Raw genomic sequence first — 20,275 nt, 5'->3', positions numbered from 1 at the left:
ACTTCTGGCCAGACTTCTCCGGACAGTAGATGGGTGTACCTGGGTTCCACTGGTTTCTGCCAGTTCTGAGCTGATGGCACTGCTGGACATCTTCTGATTTCGAAGGGTAATAAGCTTGATGTGTCTTTCATCTGCTGCACTAAGTTTCCTTGGCCGACCACTGCGTCTACGATCCTCAACGTTGCCCGTTTCTTTGTGCTTCTTCAAAAGAGCTTGAAGAGCACATCTTGAAACCCCAGTCTGCTTTGAAATCTTTGTCTGGGAGAGACCTTGCTGATGTAGTAGAACTACCTTGTGTCTTGTTGCTGTGCTCAATCTCGCCATGACATGAAACTGTCTTCCACAACCTCACCTTGGTAGCAGAGTTTGGCTGTTCCTCACCCAGTTTGAAGCTGTTTCTGTTTCAGTTAATGACTGTGTTTCAACCTACGTGTGGCATTGATGATCATTAGCACCTGTTGGGTAGAATTGGTTGATCAGACACCTGACTAGAATCCTACAAAATCCCTGATTTTGTGCAAGTGGACCTATAAGAATTGATGCTGGTTTGAAGGCAAAAGGTAGGAACACCAAGTACTGATTTGATTTCGATTTGTCTTTTGTTCGCTCACTTTGCATTTTGTACATTGATAACAATAAACAATCATTATTTATATTTCTGAAAGCATTCTTTGTTTGCAGCATTTTTTCACACCTGCCTAAAACCTTTGCACAGTACTGTATATAAAGAAATATTGCAAATGCTACTGTGAAATATATATGTGCGTGCTAATATAGAAAGCCCATGAATGCAGGCAGCAGCACTGTTCATTGGCACAGTGGTAGTGCTGCTGCTTTGCAGTAAGTTGACTGTGGAAGATTGTGGGTTCAGTTCCAGGTTCCTCCCTGTGTGGATAGTGCTTTGAGTACTGAGAAAAGTGCTATATAAATGTAATGAATTATTATTATTATTAAGTCGTGGCACACAGCTGCCCGGTGGTCTGACAGAAGCCAACCTGCTGCTTAGATCACGGCACATATTCAGAAAAAAGTCCCTTAGCTTTCAATAATCAACTCTTAAGTGCCTAAAGTGTTCAAAACTAACTAATATCATAATACATTGTGTTTAATTTTACTGCCTAAGCTGTTAATGAACTCTAATGCTTCTCTTCTAAATGCCATTTAATTCCTTATATATTTTATACGCTAGCTTAAGAGCTTACCCTTTACTCACACAGGCACAGGCCTTACCTGCAGTTTATTTAGTCTTACAAACAGCTCGGCTCCTGCAGTCTCGAAACAAAGTTTGCCAGCCTGCTTCCTCAGAGAGCACATGATGACCTCGTCTCACAGCACGACTCGCAGAAACTCAAAAGCAAAGCAAGCGAGAAGGACAGGCAGCCAAGAGGCCTCTCTTACAAAACTAATGGTGTCCTGTTAAACTTGTTCCAGGCCTAAACGTTTCATAGCTAAGAGCACAAAACTAATAATAAAGCGCATTGATCCCTAATTAAAATTCTCAACAGTTGCAGGTCAGGTGAAATATTATGTCATATTGCTCCTCACCTGTATAAGAGGGCAGCACACTCCTCACTGTCTTAAGTTTCTGCATAAAGCAAATCTAAAAATGTAGCTTGAATTCTTATATGGAAATCAGTGTGTGAAATTCAACAATGATTCTTTGTTAGTGTTCTGGACATTAGTCTTTTGTTTTGTTTTTTTTTTGATAATGTTTACAGTCATATGAAAAGTTTGGGACCCCCTCTCAGCCTGCATAATAATTGACTCTCCGTTCAACAATAAAGATAACAGTGGTCTGTCTTTCATTTCCATGGAGTACGGCGGTGTTTTCCGAACAAAGATTTTTAGTGACGCAGTATTTAGTTGTATGAAATGAAATCAAATGTGAAAAACTGGCTGTGCACAAATGTGGGTCCCCTTGTCATTGTGCTGATTTGAATGTCTGTCACTGCTTAATTCTGATTGGTTGGTGTGATGAGCTCGTTAAGCCTTCATAGACCGGTGTGAAAGGGTGCGTCCCGGACACAGGCAGGCAGACACGTTTATTACACAAATAATACTATTTACAAGTCACTAGTGCACCACACCAACAAACCCCACAGTCTCTCCACAGTCCGTCTCTCTTGCTCTTCACAAACACTCAGGGCCTCTCCTTGAATAGGCAGCGGCTGCGGACCATTCCCAGCCACCTGCCACATAACTCCCCTCCACGCTGAGACCCCACAGGGCAGGGCAGATTTTCCTCTGTGACAGGCCGATCCGTCCCAGCCTAGGGACCCGGTCCCCTACAACAAAAAGAAAAACAAGGGGCAGAGACGTTGCCCTGACATGGCGCCTCTGTGCACCTTCTCCAGGCTTGGGCCAACGCTCTCTGCTCCATCCGGCACCCCGATGCTTGTAATCTCGGACTCCCGGCCCGAGATTTCCGTGACCCCTGCCATGGGGCTTCCAACTGGTGCACTCTTTTGTCTCACCTCCCAGCCTGCGGGGTTTTCCTCTGCCTCGGCCCTTCGAGGGACGCGCCCACCCAGCTGCACGTCCTCCCATATCGGAGGAACTGGCTTCCCCAAGCCGCTTCCTCCTTTTATTTTGGGACACCGTGACGATTCGAATCTGCCCATTGCAAAAGGGCAGACCCAGCCCTGCTGGTGTCCGGAGCTTCATGGGGTCGGTCCCACTTACCTTCCCCGCTGTGCCTCTCCGGTCCGAAGTTCCCGCAGCACGTCGATCCTCCTTCCTCTGCGGCTCTCGATCGCACGCCACTGTCGTCCCTCCTGGATCCGCCCGGAGGGCACATCGCTCAGCCGGCAGCGATAGCGCAAGCTGAAGCTCGTCCTGCAGAATTGCTGCCAAAGAGTGAGAAACAGTCGGCGGTGTGCTTTTCTTTCGAACAGCTCCACTCGCCGACTGCTCTCCGTGGGCTCTTCCCTGCAGCCCACTCGAGCTTCTTCCTGGCACGAATTGGACATTCCCTGCTCCCGCCTCTGACCAATCTTTGGCGGGATGACAGGACACGCTGCCCAATCCCGTGCCTGTTACGAAGAGGGACTTCCGGTCTGCGGCCTCCTCGCCCTCCTTCCACACTCGAGGGCGAGGTTCTGGGCAGCTCCGCGGCTGCTGCAGCTGTCGTGTGTGCAGCGTCTCCTTCCCGGCAGCTCTCCCTGCTGCCGCCTCGCTCTTGAGCCGCCCCTGAAACAATACCAAGTCCAACGGTGGGCCTCCCCTGGTCCGCAACACATGCGGCACGTGGGTGAGGTTGCCTGCTGTGCCGGGCCTTTCACAGAATCTCTCAACAGTACAGGTCCCCACCTTGACCCAGGTGGAGCATCCGACTGCTACACCACTGTGAAAGGGTGCGTCCTGGACACAGGCAGGCAGACACGTTTATGACCATCACCACACGTTTATTACACAAATAATACTATTTACAAGTCACTAGTGCACCACACCAACAAACCCCACAGTCTCTCCACAGTACGTCTCTCTTGCTCTTCACAAACACTCAGGGCCTCTCCTTGCTGCCTCCTCTGACCTCGTCCACCTCCTCACCCTTGATTGTAGGGAGGCGGCTCCTTAAATAGGCAGGCGGCTGCGGACCACACCCGGCCACCTGCCACACCAGTGTGTCCCATCATGAGATATAAAGGTATTTAAGGTGGTCAATTGCAAGTTGTGCTTCCTTCCCTTTGACTCTCCTCTGAAGAGTGACAGACAGCATGGGATCCTCAAAGCAACTCTCCAAAGATCTCCTGGTTTAGGGCACGGGTGTCGAACTCCAGGCCTGGAGGGCCGCAGTGGCTGCAGGTTTTCATTCTAACCTAATCAGTTTTTCATTTTAATAGCCCTATTAGAAGGATTCAGTCCTCTAAATTGATTTGTTTCCTCATTAAATGACAGCCAAACAGAAATGAGATGTGAAACGAGCCAACAGATGACCAGCTTAACCTGGGGCTTCTAACTCCAACCAGTTTCTTAATGAGAAGCCAAAGCTTGCTGTTAATTAAACCCGTTATTTAATTATTCATTCTGCCACAACAGACATTTCCAAAACTGATGATTTTATGAATTTGTCTAAGAACACCATCAAGATGTTTTGATGACCTGAGAGATCAGCCTTACTGAGACCTCCACCTTTCTCTGTTTTCAGATTCTGTGTGATGGGCACAGGGTGAGCGGGTTATGTGGCCGCTTGTTTCGTGTCTCATTATTGTTTGGCCGCTAATTAAGAAAAAAAAGAAACAACTAAGGGGTCTGAGTCAAGCTAATTAACAGTAATTAGCAGCGAGAACTGGTCACTAATTAAGAAGATGGTTAGAATGAAAACCTGCAGCCACTGCGGCCCTCCAGGACTGGAGTTCGACACCCCTGGTTTAGGGGAAAGCTACAAAAAGCCATCTCAGAGGTTTAAACTGTCAGTTTCTGTAACTGTAAGGAATGGAATCAGGAAATGGAAGGCCACAGGCACAGTTGCTGTTAAACCCAGCAGGTCTGGCAGTCCAAGAAAAATACAGGAGCGGCATATGGGCAGGATTGTGAGAATGGTGACAGACAACCACAGATCACCTCCAAAGACCTGCAAGAACATCTGGCTGCAGATGGTGTATCTGTACATCGTTCTACAATTCAAACATCTGTATGGCAGGGTGATGAGAAAGAAGCCCTTTCTGCACTCATGCCACAAACAGAGTCGTATGTTGTATGCCAATGCTCATTTAGACAAGCCAGATTCATTTTGGAACAAAGTGCTTTGGACTGATGAGACAAAAATGGAGTTATTTGGTCAGAACAAAAAACGCTTTGAATGGTGGAAGAAGAACACCGCATTCCAAGAAAAACACCTGCTACCTACTGTCACATTTGGTGGAGGTTCCATCATGCTGTGGGGGCTGTGTGGCTAGTTCATGGACTGGGGCCCTTGTTAAAGTCGAGGGTCCGATGAATTCAATCCAATATCAACAAATTCTTCAGGATAATGTTCAAGCATCAGTCACAAAGTTGAAGTTACTTATGCAGGGGTTGGATATTCCAACAAGACAATGACCCAAAACACAATTGGAAATCTACAAAGGCATTCATGCAGAAGGAGAAGTACAATGTCCTGGAATGGCCGTCACAGTCCCCTGACTTGAATATCATCGAAAATCTATGGGATGATTTGAAGCAGGCTGTCCATCAAATTGAAGTGAACTGGGGAGATTTGGTATGAAGAATAGTCAACAAGACCTCCATCCAGAATCAGACACTCATCAGAGGCTATAGGAGGACAGCGTCTAGAGGCTCAACTAAGTATTGATGTCATATCTCTGTTGGGGTGCCCACATTTATGCACCTGTCTAATTTTGTTATGATGTATATTGCATATTTTCTGTTAATCCAATAATCTTAATGTCACTGCTGAAATCCTACTGTTTTCATAAGGCATGTCAGATATTAAAAGGTAGTTAAGGGGGGTTCCCAAACTTTTTCATATGTCTGTATATGGTTTCTTCTAGTCCATTTAATCAAATCAGCCAATGTGACCTACCTTTGTGCTGCACTTGCAGTAGACTTGACTAGAATTCAAAACCTCTTGGACCTGCACCTCGTTACCTTCTTATCCAGGAGGGATGCCCCTGGTGATGAAAAGCAGAGACTCATGTCAGAGAACGCTACATGTTCTCAGAGTCGCCACCTGACTTACAACAGTAACACGTCTCTGTATTCTTTGTCTTTCACAGAGGAAAGAACCAGCCGCTGGGTGGAGAGCTGCTGCTGGGGGGTGTGGACCACTCACTCTACAGAGGACACATTAACTGGGTACCATTGACAGACAAGGGCTACTGGCAGATCAAAGTGGACAAGTAAGTTTCCCCATGAGGTGTCGGTCTGTGGCCTCCGTTTCATGATTAGGCTGCATGCTGCACACAGTAGATTCTAAAACGTTTTGTCCCTTGCAGAGTTTTAAAGAGTTATTAGAAATGAGGACATTAGAGGCTGCAGTGGGTTGGCACCCTGCCCAGGATTGGTTCCTGCCTTGTGCCCTGTGTTGGCTGGGATTGGCTCCAGCAGACCCCCGTGACCCTGTGTTTGGATTCAGCGGGTTGGAAAATGGATGGATGGATGGACATTAGAGGGTCAGCTCAGGTGGGACAGTTAGGAGACAAAGTCAGAGAGGCGAGATTGAGCTGGTTTGGACATATGCAGAGGAGAGATGCTGGGTATATTGGGAGAAGGGTGCTAGGGAAGAGGAGAAGAGGAAGGCCTAAGAGAAGGTTTATGGATGTGGTGAGAGAGGAGATGAAGGTGTTGGGTGTAACAGAACAAGATAACGAGGACAGAAAGATATGGAAGAAGATGACCCGCTGTGGAAACCCCTAACAGGAGCATCTGAAAGAAGAAGAGTTTTAAGGAGTTAACAATGAATTGAAATGTTCTGATCTTTTGAGTATGGTGCACACCTAACCATAATTATATATTTATTTATTATATGGGTTTTGCAAAAACTGAATAAAAGAAATGAATACAAAATTATTTAAATTAGACTCTGCCTCTTCACAAATTTAATCGATTAAGCCAGACGTTGGCATTGTCTTTCTGGTTGATGTTGTCATCCACGTGTCCCCCAACAGGATAACACGAGGCAATCCAACTCGATGTGGTAAGTCTGTCCTCGATGCCCACAGACACAAGGATCGGTGGAAAGACCCTGCTTTAATAACCTTTGTGATGTTGCATCATCCATTCTGTGTTTGAAGTTGTTTGTGATTGCACCATGCTTGACACGGCAACTGGAGCTCTCTTGAACGGTCGCTCGTCACTGTGTTGTTGAAGATGGGGCTGGTTTGGTTGCTCTCAGCCCAGGCTTCCTGCCATGTTTTTTTTTTTTTGGCAAATTGAAGGCTGTTGCAGCAACTTGTTCTACAAAGCCAAGTGATGGTTTCCTTGAGTTTGATAGAACGCGGAGTAAGACTTTGCTCCAGAGGCACAATTGAGGGGTGCACAGTTCTCATGGCAGAGTTCATCCATCCATCCATCCATTATCCAACCCGCTATATCCTACCACAGGGTCATGGGGGTCAGCTGTACGTCAATGTCCTTGTTATGTTGACTGCTGAACCCTTCATGGGCACGATGAACTGCTGCTGAGTACACTAGGGCCAGGGTGGGTGTTCAAACGCCAGTGGTCAGTGCTCCCCAAGAAGTGCAAGCCAGCTTCAGGATCAGGTGATTTATGGTTTTCAGTGTTGTCACTACTTGTGAGTCGTGTACATTGGGGTCTATCGAAAGTGCCCCAGAGATATGTAGGGCTAACAGTATTGTTCTGTTGAATGACAATTTCAGTTGTCTATTGGTCAGACTTTTGCAAAAAAACTCTTGGTTTAAGGTGCCACTATTTGCAGTAGTTGTTGTAAGATGCCAGGTCAGTCACTCACTCTAGATGATGAAAGTCGCTATGTGGATATGAGAAGGCCATATTATTGGCATAGCTGAGTGCAAGCTGTAGATGTAAAGGTCAAAGAATAACGGTGCATAACCACAATCAAACATCACAAAAGTTGGAAATGTCCCAGCTATGGACCGAACACGACTCTTGGGTCAGCCACGTGCCAAATTCAGCTAACCTCAGTAGCTGACCAATCTGAGCCTCCATGCAGTTACTCTCTTGAGCCACTGAAAAGTAATGCCAGAGCCAGTCTCACAGCGACAGAGGGCATCCTGCTCTTTGGTGTCCTGTGTTATGTGCACTCCTGACAATGAAGGGTATGTGTAAGTCCTGATGGAGGAACTCACAAAGTATGGTGGTGGCTCTGAGGCTAGGGATCTGCACTGGCAATCGGAAGGTTGCTGGTTCGAATCCCATAAAAATGCCAAAAGGGACTCAGCTCTGTTGGGCCCTTAACCTGCAATTGCTAAGCGCTTTGAGTAGTGAGAAAAGCGCTATATAAATGCAAAAAATTATTATTCAAAATTATTATTATACAACTGACAACATTCATTGCAAAGTCGCTCTTCTCTTTATGTGCAGTATCAAAGTCCAGGGAGCCGAGGCTTTCTGTGCCAACACCTGCCAGGCCATAGTTGACACAGGGACGTCTCTCATCACAGGACCCACAGCTGAGATTGCTAAACTCCACGGGTATATCGGAGCTGTTCCCAGTCAGCGGGGAGAGGTAGGCTGCCATGTTCTCTCATTTGTTCACTTCACGGGCACCTTGGGCAAAAGGTTGCAACAGACCTTAAGAAAGGAATATGCAAATAAATGGTGCCCTGCTGCTGCCATATAACATGACTCAAGGGCATTCACCTCCACATCACTTCTTGGCATAGAATTTGGACGTATTCAAGAGATATTTTGCCATCTGATGGGTGTGGCAACATGCTGTAATCAGTGCATGCTGCCAACCTCTCTCTGTCTCTCTGTCTGTCTGTCTGTGCCAGCTGACATAGGCATGAGTTCAAACAGCAGGAAATGGCAATAAGATGTAAGATTAAGCAGTGAATATCCCATCTTTGTTCACGTTTTAACTTCTACCCCATTTCTCTTTCCATCCACACCATGTGTGAGATGTTCAGCCCGGACACAACCACACGGACACCAACTCTTCATAAAAACACACACTTTTATTTCTCCACACAGCACAGCGCTTCCCGCACCAAACACTCTTACTCGGGCCTTCATTTGTCTGTGGGCCGCCTTTCCTCTCCTCACGGGAGCTCCGTCCTGCTCCCACTCCCGACTCCAGCTCCCCGATTGTAGGGAGGCGGCCCCTTTTATCTCCACCCGGACGTGCTCCAGGTGCTTGATGATGTCCTTCTGGCAGCACTTCCTGGTGTGGCGGAAGTGCTGCTCTTGCACCCGGAAGCACTCCGGGTGTCGCTGGAATGATCTTCCTGCACCTTCCCAGGTGTGGCGGAAGTGCGTGTTTCCCGGGCTCCACGACGCTCGAGGCGCCCCCTGGCTGTGGCCACGGGCCCCAATGGGCTTGAGCCTACTTGCTCCTTTCCCGTGGTCCCCTCAACATCCAAGGCGGTTGCCCCCTCGTGGCCTGGGGGACGTATAAGCCACCCCCTGGTCCTTCCAGGCGTCCCAGCTGAGTCTGACCCCCAGCCTCATGTGACACATGATAGAACAATTTGAATCCACCTCTGATCCACCAGGCCTTACTCCCCTTCCATTTAGTCTGTTCACACACAATATATCAACCTTCCTTCTCTCCATCATATCTGCTAACTTTCTCCCCTTGCCAGTCATACTGCCAACATTCAAAGTTCTTACCCTCAGTTCCACTCTCTTTATCTTCCTCCTCTCCTCCTGCCTCCGGACACGTCTCCCCCCTCTTCTTCTCCTTCTTCTTCTTCAGCCAACAGTAGCCCAATTTCCACCAGCACCCTGTTGGCTAACACTACTGGTGGTGGTCGTTGTTAATAATAATAATAATTCATTACATTTATATCGCGCTTTTCTTAGTACTCAAAGCGCTATCCACACAGGGAGGAACTGGGAAGCGAACCCACAATCTTCCACAGTCTCCTTACTGCAAAGCAGCAGTAGCACTACCACTGTGCCACCTGTTAACCCGGGGCTCAACCGATCCGGTATGGAAATCTGTATTGTTGTCCGCATATTGATTTGGAAAAATTTTACACCGGATGCCCTTCCAAACGTAACCCTCACCATTTATCTGGCCTTGGGACTGGCACGAAGAAAGGGTTTTGATGTTACTAATTCTTAATTTTCCAATAATTTTTTTGTGCTTATTTTGATTGTAACCTTATGACTCATTTTTATCGTTAAGCTATTCACATTTTTCATGCTTCCATTTTTGTTTTTAGCTTTCTTTGAATTGTGCTGCCATTTTTGGCGTTTTACATGCACACACACAACCGAATTAAGGCGAATAACCTGGTCAAGGCAGAAACTTGGTTTCTTAAAAATCTGCGTTCACTTGGGCAAATGATCTTGTGCAGTTCTCCATTGTCAAAACGCTCTGACATCATTAAACTGCGTTAAAACGGGTTAAACGTCACCATCGGCTGCCGTGAATCAGAAAATGAGTATTTGATGCCTGTGATCATTTTCTTGTGTTTAATCAAATTGACGGTTTCTGTTAGCGGATTGCAAGCAGCTGTGCATACATTTGCTTCTGGCCGTACACCCAGTGCTGCTGAAATAATAAGAACAGAAGTATTGTTACTTCAGTAAGATAAGGTGTAGAGTTAGATTACTCGTTACTTTAGAAAGAAATCGGAGTACGTAACGTGTGTGACTTTTAACGCGTTCCCCTACTGCCTTCAAGATTATGTTTCAGAGTCTAGCACTCTACGTTCAGTTCATTGACATAAATGTAACAATTTCTGCAATATGAAGACAGATTATTTCAGCCGTTAGAAGGAATGAAACGATTGTCCAAACATTTGCCTCTGGAAATTGAATTTTGCGCATCTACCTGTGACTGCTGAACGCGTGTGCAACGCAAACACACACACATAGTCTGGCAGAGTTCAACGGACACGCACAGACTACAAAATCCTTAGCAGTAACGCAGTTAAGGGTTTAACTGGCCATATATTTGGATTATTCACAGAGAAATCTACCGCTTGTAATCAGGTCTCTCAGAGGCCAATAACTCCATTTCTTTAACTGGAATAAGGGGGACCGGAGGGTGTGTTCCAACTACAGAGGAATCACACTCCTCAGCCTCCCTGGAAAAGTCTATTCAGGGGTCCTGGAGAGGAGGGTCCGTCGGATAGTCGAACCTCGGATTCAGGAGGAACAGTGTGGTTTTCGTCCTGGTCGTGGAACAGTGGACCAGCTCTATACCCTTAGCAGGGTCCTGGAGGGTGCATGGGAGTTTGCCCAACCAGTCTACATGTGTTTTGTGGACTTGGAAAAGGCATTCGACCATGTCCCTCAGGGAATCCTGTTGGGGGTACTCCGAGAGTATGGGGTACCGGCCCCCCTGATAAGGGCTGTTCAGTCCCTGTACGATCGGTGCCAGAGCCTGGTCCGCATTGCCGGCAGTAAGTCGAACCCGTTTCCAGTGAGAGTTGGACTCCGCCAGGGCTGCCCTTTGTCACCGATTCTGTTCATAACTTTTATGGACAGAATTTCTAGGCGCAGCCAGGGCGTTGAGGGGGTCCGGTTTGGTGGGCTCAGGATTGGGTCACTGCTTTTTGCAGATGATGTTGTCCTGTTTGCTTCATCAGGCCGTGATCTTCAGCTCTCTCTGGATCGGTTCGCAGCCGAGTGTGAAGCGGCTGGGATGAGAATCAGCACCTCCAAATCCGAGACAATGGTCCTCAGCCGGAAAAGGGTGGAGTGCCCTCTCAGGGTTGGTAGCAAGATCCTGCCCCAAGTGGAGGAGTTCAAGTATCTCGGGGTCTTGTTCACGAGTGAGGGAAGAATGGAGCGTGAGATCGACAGGCGGATCGGTGCGGCGTCCTCCGTAATGCGGGCTCTACATCGGTCTGTCGTGGTGAAAAAGGAGCTGAGCCATAAGGCGAAGCTCTCAATTTACCAGTCGATCTATGTTCCTACCCTCACCTATGGTCATGAACTATGGGTAGTGACCGAAAGAACGAGATCGCGAATACAAGCGGCTGAAATGAGTTTCCTCCGCAGGGTGTCTGGGCTCTCCCTTAAAGATAGGGTGAGAAGCTCAGAGTAGAGCCGCTGCTCCTCCGCATCGAGAGGAGTCAGATGAGGTGGCTCGGGCATCTGATCAGGATGCCTCCTGGACGCCTCCCTGGTGAGGTGTTCCGGGCACGTCTAACCGGGAGGAGGCCCCGGGGAAGACCCAGGACACGTTGGAGGGACTATGTCTCTCGACTGGCTTGGGAACGCCTCGGGATTCTCCCGGAAGAGCTAGAAGAAGTGGCCAGGGAGAGGGAAGTCTGGGCATCTCTGCTCAAGCTGCTGCCCCCGCGACCCGACCTCAGATAAGCGGGAGACAATGGATGGATGGATGGATGGAATAAGGGTTTTCTGCGAATAACTGGGTTATTGAAGCTGTGACAATAGGTGGCGCTATACCAGCGTTTAACCCGACACAGACAGACACCAGAGGCACACTGATCAAAGCACACGCATTCATTTTACAGTTCACGCAGCACAATGCACCATAAACAACTCACACTCCTTTCCCTTTACCATCTTCTCCTCTCCCACAACAACTGTCCTCTGCCTCCCGACTCCGGCTCCCTGAATGGAATGAGGCGGCCCCTTTTATAATGCCCCCGGATGTGCTCCCTGATGACCTTCCTGCAGCACTTTTTGCTTCATGGGCACCTGGAAGCACTCTGGGTATGCTCAGTTCCTGATCCGGCAGCGCTTCCCTTGATGTGGCAGAAGTGCTACAGTCCATGGCTCCGAGACCATCCAGGTTGCCCCCTGGTGGAGGTGACAGCCCCCCACAGGGTTGAGCTTCCAAGCTTCGTGACCCCCATGCAATCCTTGCATCCCGGGAAAGGAATTGCCCTCTCCAGGCATCCCTGTGGGGCAAGGTCCCCAGTCGTCTGTCACAAAGCGCATATACAGTGCATCCAGAAAGTATTCCCAGCGCGTCACTTTTTCCACATTTTGTTATGTTACAGCCTTATTCCAAAATAGATTAAATTCATTTTTTTCCTCAGAATTCTACACACAACACCCCATACTGACAACGTGAAGAAAGTTTACTTGAGGTTTTTGCAAATTTATTAAAAATAAAAAAACTGTGTACAAGGTACTGCGATTGATCTGATCTTCTATTTTTTTTATTTATCTTTCAGTATTTGGTTGACTGCAGCCGACTATCCAGTTTGCCCAATGTGGAGATTTTTATTGAAGGAGTTGAATACAAGCTCTCGGCTGACATGTACGTCAGGAAGGTACTGTAAATCTCACCTTTTGGGTTTCTTTCATATTCTTGCTCCAGCTCACACAATGACTTGACTCAACTTTAACTTTATTATCTCAAATAGGGAATCTGATATGGTTTGTGTTTTAACAATAAGCGTTCATAGACATAGGCTTTGAAATATAAAGCGCCACAAAATGAAAGGAACCCCTTTGAATCCCAGTATAGCACCAAGTCAATGAAACGTCTGGGCTAATGAACTGGTCAGTGAAGTAGCAGAGAGGCTTGTTCATCAGTGCACTAGAGGGGCAACAATGAGACGACCCCCAAAACAGGAATGAATGGTTTAACAAGTGGAGGGAGGCCACTGACATTTTTCCCTCCTCGTCTGTTTTGTCACTCATTTTGCATTTGTCTACGGTCAGTGTCACTACTGCTAGCATGAGGCCATATCTGGACCCTACAGAAGTGGCACAGGTAGTCCAACTTCTCCAGGATGGCAGGCACATCAATACATGGCATTGCCAGAAGAATTGCTTTGTCTCCCAGCACAGTCTCAAGGGCATGGAGGAGATTCCAGGAGACAGACAGGCAGTTCCTCTAGGAGAGCTGGACAGGACCCCTCATAGAAGGTCCTCAGCCCTCTGTTTGTTCAGTTACACAGAACTACTCATACAGTTTATTGTTTTTTTCATTGCATTTAAGGGCAGTGATTTAAATGTATTACTCAATTATCTTTGACTCTTTGAGTAGAAACTTCTGAATTGATTCTGTATTTGTTTTTACACTGTAGTGGGTGTCCATTTATGTGAAATCAGGCCTGTCCTGACCTCCCTGCTACCTTCTCCCCCACCCTGATCTTTGAGTTATCTACTTATATGTCCCACCTAACACCCCAACACTCACCACATTGGTGTCCCTCCTGATCAAGTGCATCTTATCAAGTCATCCCAATTCCCCATTAACTTGTACCCTTCTATCATACCCCAGGATGAGACATGCGTTTAAACTTTCTTAACCCATCAGCAGGACCGACCGGTATCTGCTCCTTTGGGCAAAGAGGAACAGGATGAGCCCTGGTACAGCCTACAAAAATGACCTCCATCAGGCAGGTAGGCAGTTCCACTGGTGTGAATGTCTCTGAGCAAACAATCAGAAACAGACTTCATGAGGGTGGCCTGAGGGCCTGACGTCCTCTAGTGGGAACCATGGAGCTCGGCTGGCATTTGCCATAGAATACCAGAATTGGCAGGTCCACCACTGGCGCCCTGTGCTTTTCACAGATGAGAGCAGGTTCACCCTGAGCACATGTGACAGACGTGAAAGGGTCTGGAGAAGCCGTGGAGAATGTTATGCTGCTTGTGACATCGTTCAGCATGACCGGTTTGGTGGTGGGTCAGTGATAGGGAGGCATATCCATGGAGAGGCACACAGACCTGTACAGGCAAGACAACGGCATTTGACTGCCATTAGGTATCGGGATGAAAACCTTGGACTCATTGTCAGACCCTAGGCTGGTTCCTCCTGGGGCCTCATGTGGTGAGATGATGACGGAATTAATACCATTGACAACAAACCCATCCAACCTCGCCTGACCTCAATCCTCTGGGTAGGACATTATATTTCAGTCCATCTGATGTCTCATTAGGACGTTGTCAGGAATGCATACAAGCATGTGGTGTGTGTGTGTGTGTGTCATACAAACTACTGAGTACGATTTGAAGTTTTTGCAATGAAATTTCGGCAAAATGGACTCACCTGCCGCCTCATTTTTTCCCTTTGATTTTTGGGGTGTCCCTCTGTTGGTTGATCATTTTCATTTCAGAGAGCCAGCAGGATACTTTTTCCCATTGAGATCTCATGTGTATTCAAAGTGATCCTTTCATTTTTTTGAGCAGTTTATAAAAAGACAAGGAAAGAGAAAATAAGGTATAAGGGATCACATACGGTATATCTGATCCCCATCTGCATCTTTGTACTAAAAATACATGCTTTACATACAAGAATGTATTCAGCATATTCAAATACTGTATATGTGCTAAAAAAGCTTAAACCCATCTACTCAGTGGCACTTCTGAATTTGCCGTGTCTGTGATGGATTTGTTTTCTGGTTACCTATTCTCATTAAACAACTGGATTGTTGAGATCTTAAATCTGGAAGTTTTTATTCGTAGATAGATAGATAGATAGATAGATAGATAGATAGATAGATAGATAGATAGATAGATAGATAGATAGATAGATAGATAGATAGATAGATAGATAGATAGATAGATAGATAGATAGATAGATAGATAGATAGATAGATAGATAGATAGATATTATTAATACCAAGGGGAAATTCCCATACTCCAGCAGCAGCATACTGATAATAACAATAAATTAAAGAGTGATAACAATGCAGGCATAACAGACAATAACTTTGTATAACGTTAACGTTTACCCCCCCGGGTGGAATTGAAGAGTCTCATAGTGTGGTGGAGGAACGATCTCCTCAGTCTGTCAGTAGAGCAGGACGGTGACAGCAGTCTGTCCCTGAAGCTTCTCCTCTGTCTGGAGATGATCCTGTTCAGTGGATGCAGTGGATTCTCCATGACTGACAGGACCCTGTTGCTGAAGAAGGACTCTTGTGTGACACGTTGCTCCATCTTTCTGTAACCTTCCGTTAACTCACGATCATCCAGTTGATTCTGACATCGCTTAAACGAATTGGTGACCCAATAGATTCGCACCATGAAGACGTGCTGCTCGATATTGTACACCACCTTCCTCATGAGAATTCGAGTGACTGAGTGAAGGGGTCCAGGTGGTAGGCACCCAGAAGTTGCAAATGGCTGTCTGGTACCTACCTTATCGCTTCAACGCAGGGGCATCACAGCTTGTTTGAAGCTCGAAATACTGAGGACCACGTTGCACGTTGTTTCGTTCAGATTGCTTCGTCCTAGCAAGAGTTACTAACTCATATGAAAAGTTTGGGAGCCCCTCTTAATTCTTTGGATTTTTGTTTCTCATTGGCTGAACTTCCTTTTAATATCTGACATGCCTTATGGACACAGTAGGATTTCAGCAGTGACATTACGTTGATTGGATTAACAGAAAATATGCAATATGCATCATAACAAAATTAGACAGGTGCATAAATGTGGGCCCCCCAACAGAGATATGACATCAATACTTAGTTGAGCCTCCTTTTGGCCTCTAGACGCTGTCCTCCTATAGCCTTTGATGAAGGTCTGGATTCTGAATGGAGGTCTTGTTGACCATTCTTCTTACAAAATCTCTTCAGTTCAGTTCAATTTGATGGACAGCCTGCTTCAAATCATCCCATAGATTTGCAATGATATTCAAGTCAGGGGACTGTGATGGCCATTCCAGAACATTGTACTTCTCCCTCTGCATGAATTGCTTTTTGGATTTCCAACTGTGTTTTGGGTCATTGTCTTGTTGGAATATCCAACCCCTGTGTAACTTCAACTTTGTGACTGATGCTTGAACATTATCCTGAAGAACTTGTTGATATTGGGTTGAATTCATCCGACCCTCGACTTTAATAAGGGCCCCAGTCCCTAAACTAGCCACACAGCCCCACAGCATGATGGAACCTCCACCAAATTTGACAGTAGGTAGCAGGTGTTTTTCTTGGAATGTCGTGTTCTTCTTCTGCCATGCAAAGAGCTTTTTGTTCTGACCAAATAACTCCATTTTTGTCTCATCAGTTCAAAGCACTTTGTTCCAGAATGAATCTGACTTGTCTAAATGAGCATTGGCATACAACAAGCGACTCTGTTTGTGGCGTGAGTGCAGAAAGGGCTTCTTTCTCATCACCCTGCCATACAGATGTTTGAATTGTAGAACGATGTACAGATACACCATCTGCAGCAAGGTCTTTGGAGGTGATCTGTGGTTGTCTGTCACCATTCTCACAATCCTGCTCATATGCCACTCCTGTATTTTTCTTGGCCTGCCAGACCTGCTGGTTTAACAGCAACTGTGCCTGTGGCCTTCCATTTCCTGATTCCATTCCTTACAGTTGAAACTGACAGTTCAAACCTCTGAGATGACTTTGTGTAGCCTTCCCCTAAACCAGGAGACTCAACAATCTTTGTTTTCAGATCTTTGGAGAGTTGCTTTGAGGATCCCATGCTGTCCCTCTTCAGAGGAGAGTCAAAGGGAAGGAAGCCCAACTTGTAATTGACCACCTTAAATCCCTTTATATCTCATGATTGGACACACCGGTCTATGAAGTTCAAGGCTTAACGAGCTCATCAACCAATCAGCATTGAGCAGTGACAGGCATTCAAATCAGCACAATGACAAGGGGACCCACATTGGTGCACAGCCAGTTTGTCACATTTGATTTAATTTCATACAACTAAATACTGCGTCACTAAAAATCTTTGTTCGGAAAACACCGCAGTACTCCTAGGAAATGAAAGACAGACCACGGGTATCTTTATTGTTGAAAGGAGAGTCAATTATTATGAAGGCTGAGAGGGGGTCCCAAACTTTTTCATATGACTGTATTACAGAATATTCAGAGCCTCTTTCGAGTGAATCTCCCTGTGCTAGTTTGTCATACGTGGGACCTTTGTCTTTATTTTCTTAAAAATCGATACTTACCTGTAAATAAATCTGAAAGCCTTAGTTGACAAAAAGAGTTCAAATCACGACTGGCTAGAAATGGAGACTTGGAAACTATTAGTCTGGTGGGACTAATTTAGTTAAATAATCTGAGCATTCACATGGTAGCCCCCCATCTGTAGACCAGGATTGAGTCACTGGTCAGCTGCAATGAACGCACACGTTCCCTTATGTGTGGTCCGTTGACAACTTCAGTCTGTCATTGTGAAGAACATCATGGTTGTTGAAGTTCACTTTTAAAGGTAAGCAGCTTAGATGTTTACCCAAAACACAATAATTTTGCAAACCTGCTGTTGTAAAGATTGTTCATAGGACACAAATTACCTAAAGAGAAAGGATACAGGAAATGAATAATCAACCACGGAAAAGAAAACCAGGGGCATTGAGAAAGGTCAATACTAGCATTTTTCAAAGCTAGGAGTGGATGGTAAACCAGTTGATCTGGCATACCAGATGAAATTTCTCTTGTGGTATTGATTTCCAAAATTTTAGCAACATTAATAGTAATAATAATACATTTTATTTATATAGTACCTTTCCCCTGCTCTATGGAACATTAGAACATTAAAACAATCTAGACGAGAACAGGCCATTCAGCCCAACATTGCTTGTCGGTCCTATCCAGTGAATTCTTTTATAATAACATCAAGTCGAGTTTTGAAAGTCCCTAAAGTCCTCCTGCCTACCACACCACTTGGTCGCTTATTCCATGTGTGTGTGGTTCTCTGTGTAAAGAAAAACTTTCTAATGTTTGTGCGAAATTTTTATAACTGCGTCCTCATATTCTTGATGAACTCATTTTTAAAATCACAGACTCGATCCACTGGACTAATTCCTTTCACAAATGTGATGCCACCCTAACCCCGACACAGACAGGCAGGACACAGGTTCAGCACGGAGTATAGCAAAGCACCAACGCAGTCCCTTTGCTGCCCCTTCCCTCCTTCACACAGGTTTTGTCGTCTTCCTCCCGACTCTGGCCATCAAGTGGTGGTGACTGGCTCCTTTTACAGGGCCCAACGAGTTTCTTTAGGAAGGGCGGCCAAATGTCCATGCGCCCCTTGGCGGTGGCCACGAGCCCCAGCAGAGTTGAGCTTCCATGCTTATAACCCGTAGCCCCGCTGAAAACCAAAGGGGGATACCCTCTGTCGAACTAGGGGAGAAACTGTCCCCTAGTCCTTCCATAATCAGGGAGTCCTGGCCATCCGTCACAATAATTTTAAACACTTCAATCTTCTTTTGCTTAAACTGTTTCGGCTCATCTCTTTTATTCTTTCCTGATAATTCATCCCCTGTAGCTCTGGAATCAGCGGAGTCACTATTCTCTGGACTTTTCCCAGTGCTGCTATAGCGGTCGGGTGCTGCTAAGATTCCCACCATCGAAGAGACTGTGATTTATTTATTTTTTTTGGGTGGAGATTCCAGGGACGCACCCAGCCTTGGCCCGACCCGCACACACTCACAAACAGAGACAAAAAAGCGACCGGTAATAAAGCAACAATTAAAGAAAGTATTAGACAATAATAAAAGAAAACAACGATCCCACCCCAGTTCCCCTTACGGCGATGTACAATAAACACGAATTCGAAAATAACAAACCACTAACAAAAACCACACATGATGAAGTCCATGGAAACGGCAACTGATGAAATGAAATGATGGCAGATAGTCCGGAGTTCAGCACAGTGTAAATGAATGTAAAGATCAGTTCTGCTGGTATTTCCTGATGAAATGTTGACATGTGAATGGGACCAGGAGTGGTTCTTTCAATCCTCAGACAGACCTCATGTAGCAGGAAGACACCAGACAGTCCTTACACCCAAAACTGGAGACGATTCAGGACAAAACAAGAATCCACAAGTATCAAAACGGGAAGGCAAACTGACACAAACACAAATCCCTTTTTGGTAGCACTAGGCTTGTTTTACATGTCGCACCGGCCTGCTTGTACCTAACAGCCCCAGCACCCTCAGCAGACGACCAAGCAGAGCCACTGCAGGGACTGCTGGGAATTGAAGTTTCAAGCACCGCTACACTGCTATGTCATTTTTGTAGCCTGGAGACCAAAACTGCACACAGCACTCCAGATGAGGCCTCACCAGTAGTGTGTTATACGATAAAAAAATTGTGCGATACCTTTAAATACATTTAAAAGAACAATGCACCCTTATGCAAAGCATCCAAAAGGAAATGTGACTTTCTGTCAGTGGTCTTAAAGGTAATGTCTTTGTGTATTAACTTGGACGTGAACCATTTGTGATAAGTGAGCCTTCTGCAATAAGAATATCACTCAGGTAGCACTCCCCCTGGTGGCTGAATGGATGCTCGCTGTGAACCCATCTTAACTTTGCATCACACTAAACTTCCTTGTTTGCCCCCTGAACGCACTCTTCCAACATTTTGGTATCCATAGTCTGGAGTATAAGCTTTACTCTTCGGCTGAATTTGAACATTTGGGTGATCTCTTCCCAATGTGATGATCTCTGTGCTAATATCCCCGTGGGATTAATGAAGTTTTATCCGATCTCATCAAATATAAAGTCATACCCTTTGGCTTCAGAGGTGCACCCTTTGCCTTTCATTTCTGCAAATTCTAATGCAGCTCTGCTTCTATTGTTATGTGATGTATATATCGAGTGGGTGATAAAAAAAACAGTCCATAATGAGTAGACAATAAAGCTGGGGCCAGGAAATCAAACTAATAAAACTGTTAAAAAAAAGCAAGTCTATGTCAGAAATTCAGCTAGAGTCCACTAAGAAAGCTGAAAGTTTAACAAAAAATTAAAAGTCAAAGTACTGAAGCCTAAATTCCTAAC

General features: G+C 45.9%; 1 protein-coding gene across 1 annotated transcript in view; it reads left to right on the top strand.

Annotated features, from left to right (window-relative positions):
* The window catches only part of nots (nothepsin), a 51,540-nt gene that overhangs the window by 22,925 nt on the left and 8,340 nt on the right, over positions 1 to 20,275 (top strand). The window contains exons 6-8 of the mRNA XM_028825552.2: positions 5,718 to 5,840; positions 8,006 to 8,150; positions 12,751 to 12,849. Coding sequence (XP_028681385.1) covers positions 5,718 to 5,840; positions 8,006 to 8,150; positions 12,751 to 12,849 — 367 coding nt within the window. The remainder of the gene's footprint in view (positions 1 to 5,717; positions 5,841 to 8,005; positions 8,151 to 12,750; positions 12,850 to 20,275) is intronic.

The sequence above is a fragment of the Erpetoichthys calabaricus genome, assembly GCF_900747795.2.
Source record: "Erpetoichthys calabaricus chromosome 1 unlocalized genomic scaffold, fErpCal1.3 SUPER_1_unloc_22, whole genome shotgun sequence".
Lineage (NCBI taxonomy): Eukaryota > Metazoa > Chordata > Cladistia > Polypteriformes > Polypteridae > Erpetoichthys > Erpetoichthys calabaricus.
The sequence above is the reverse complement of the archived record's forward strand: the minus strand, read 5'-3'. Positions and strand labels throughout refer to the sequence as shown.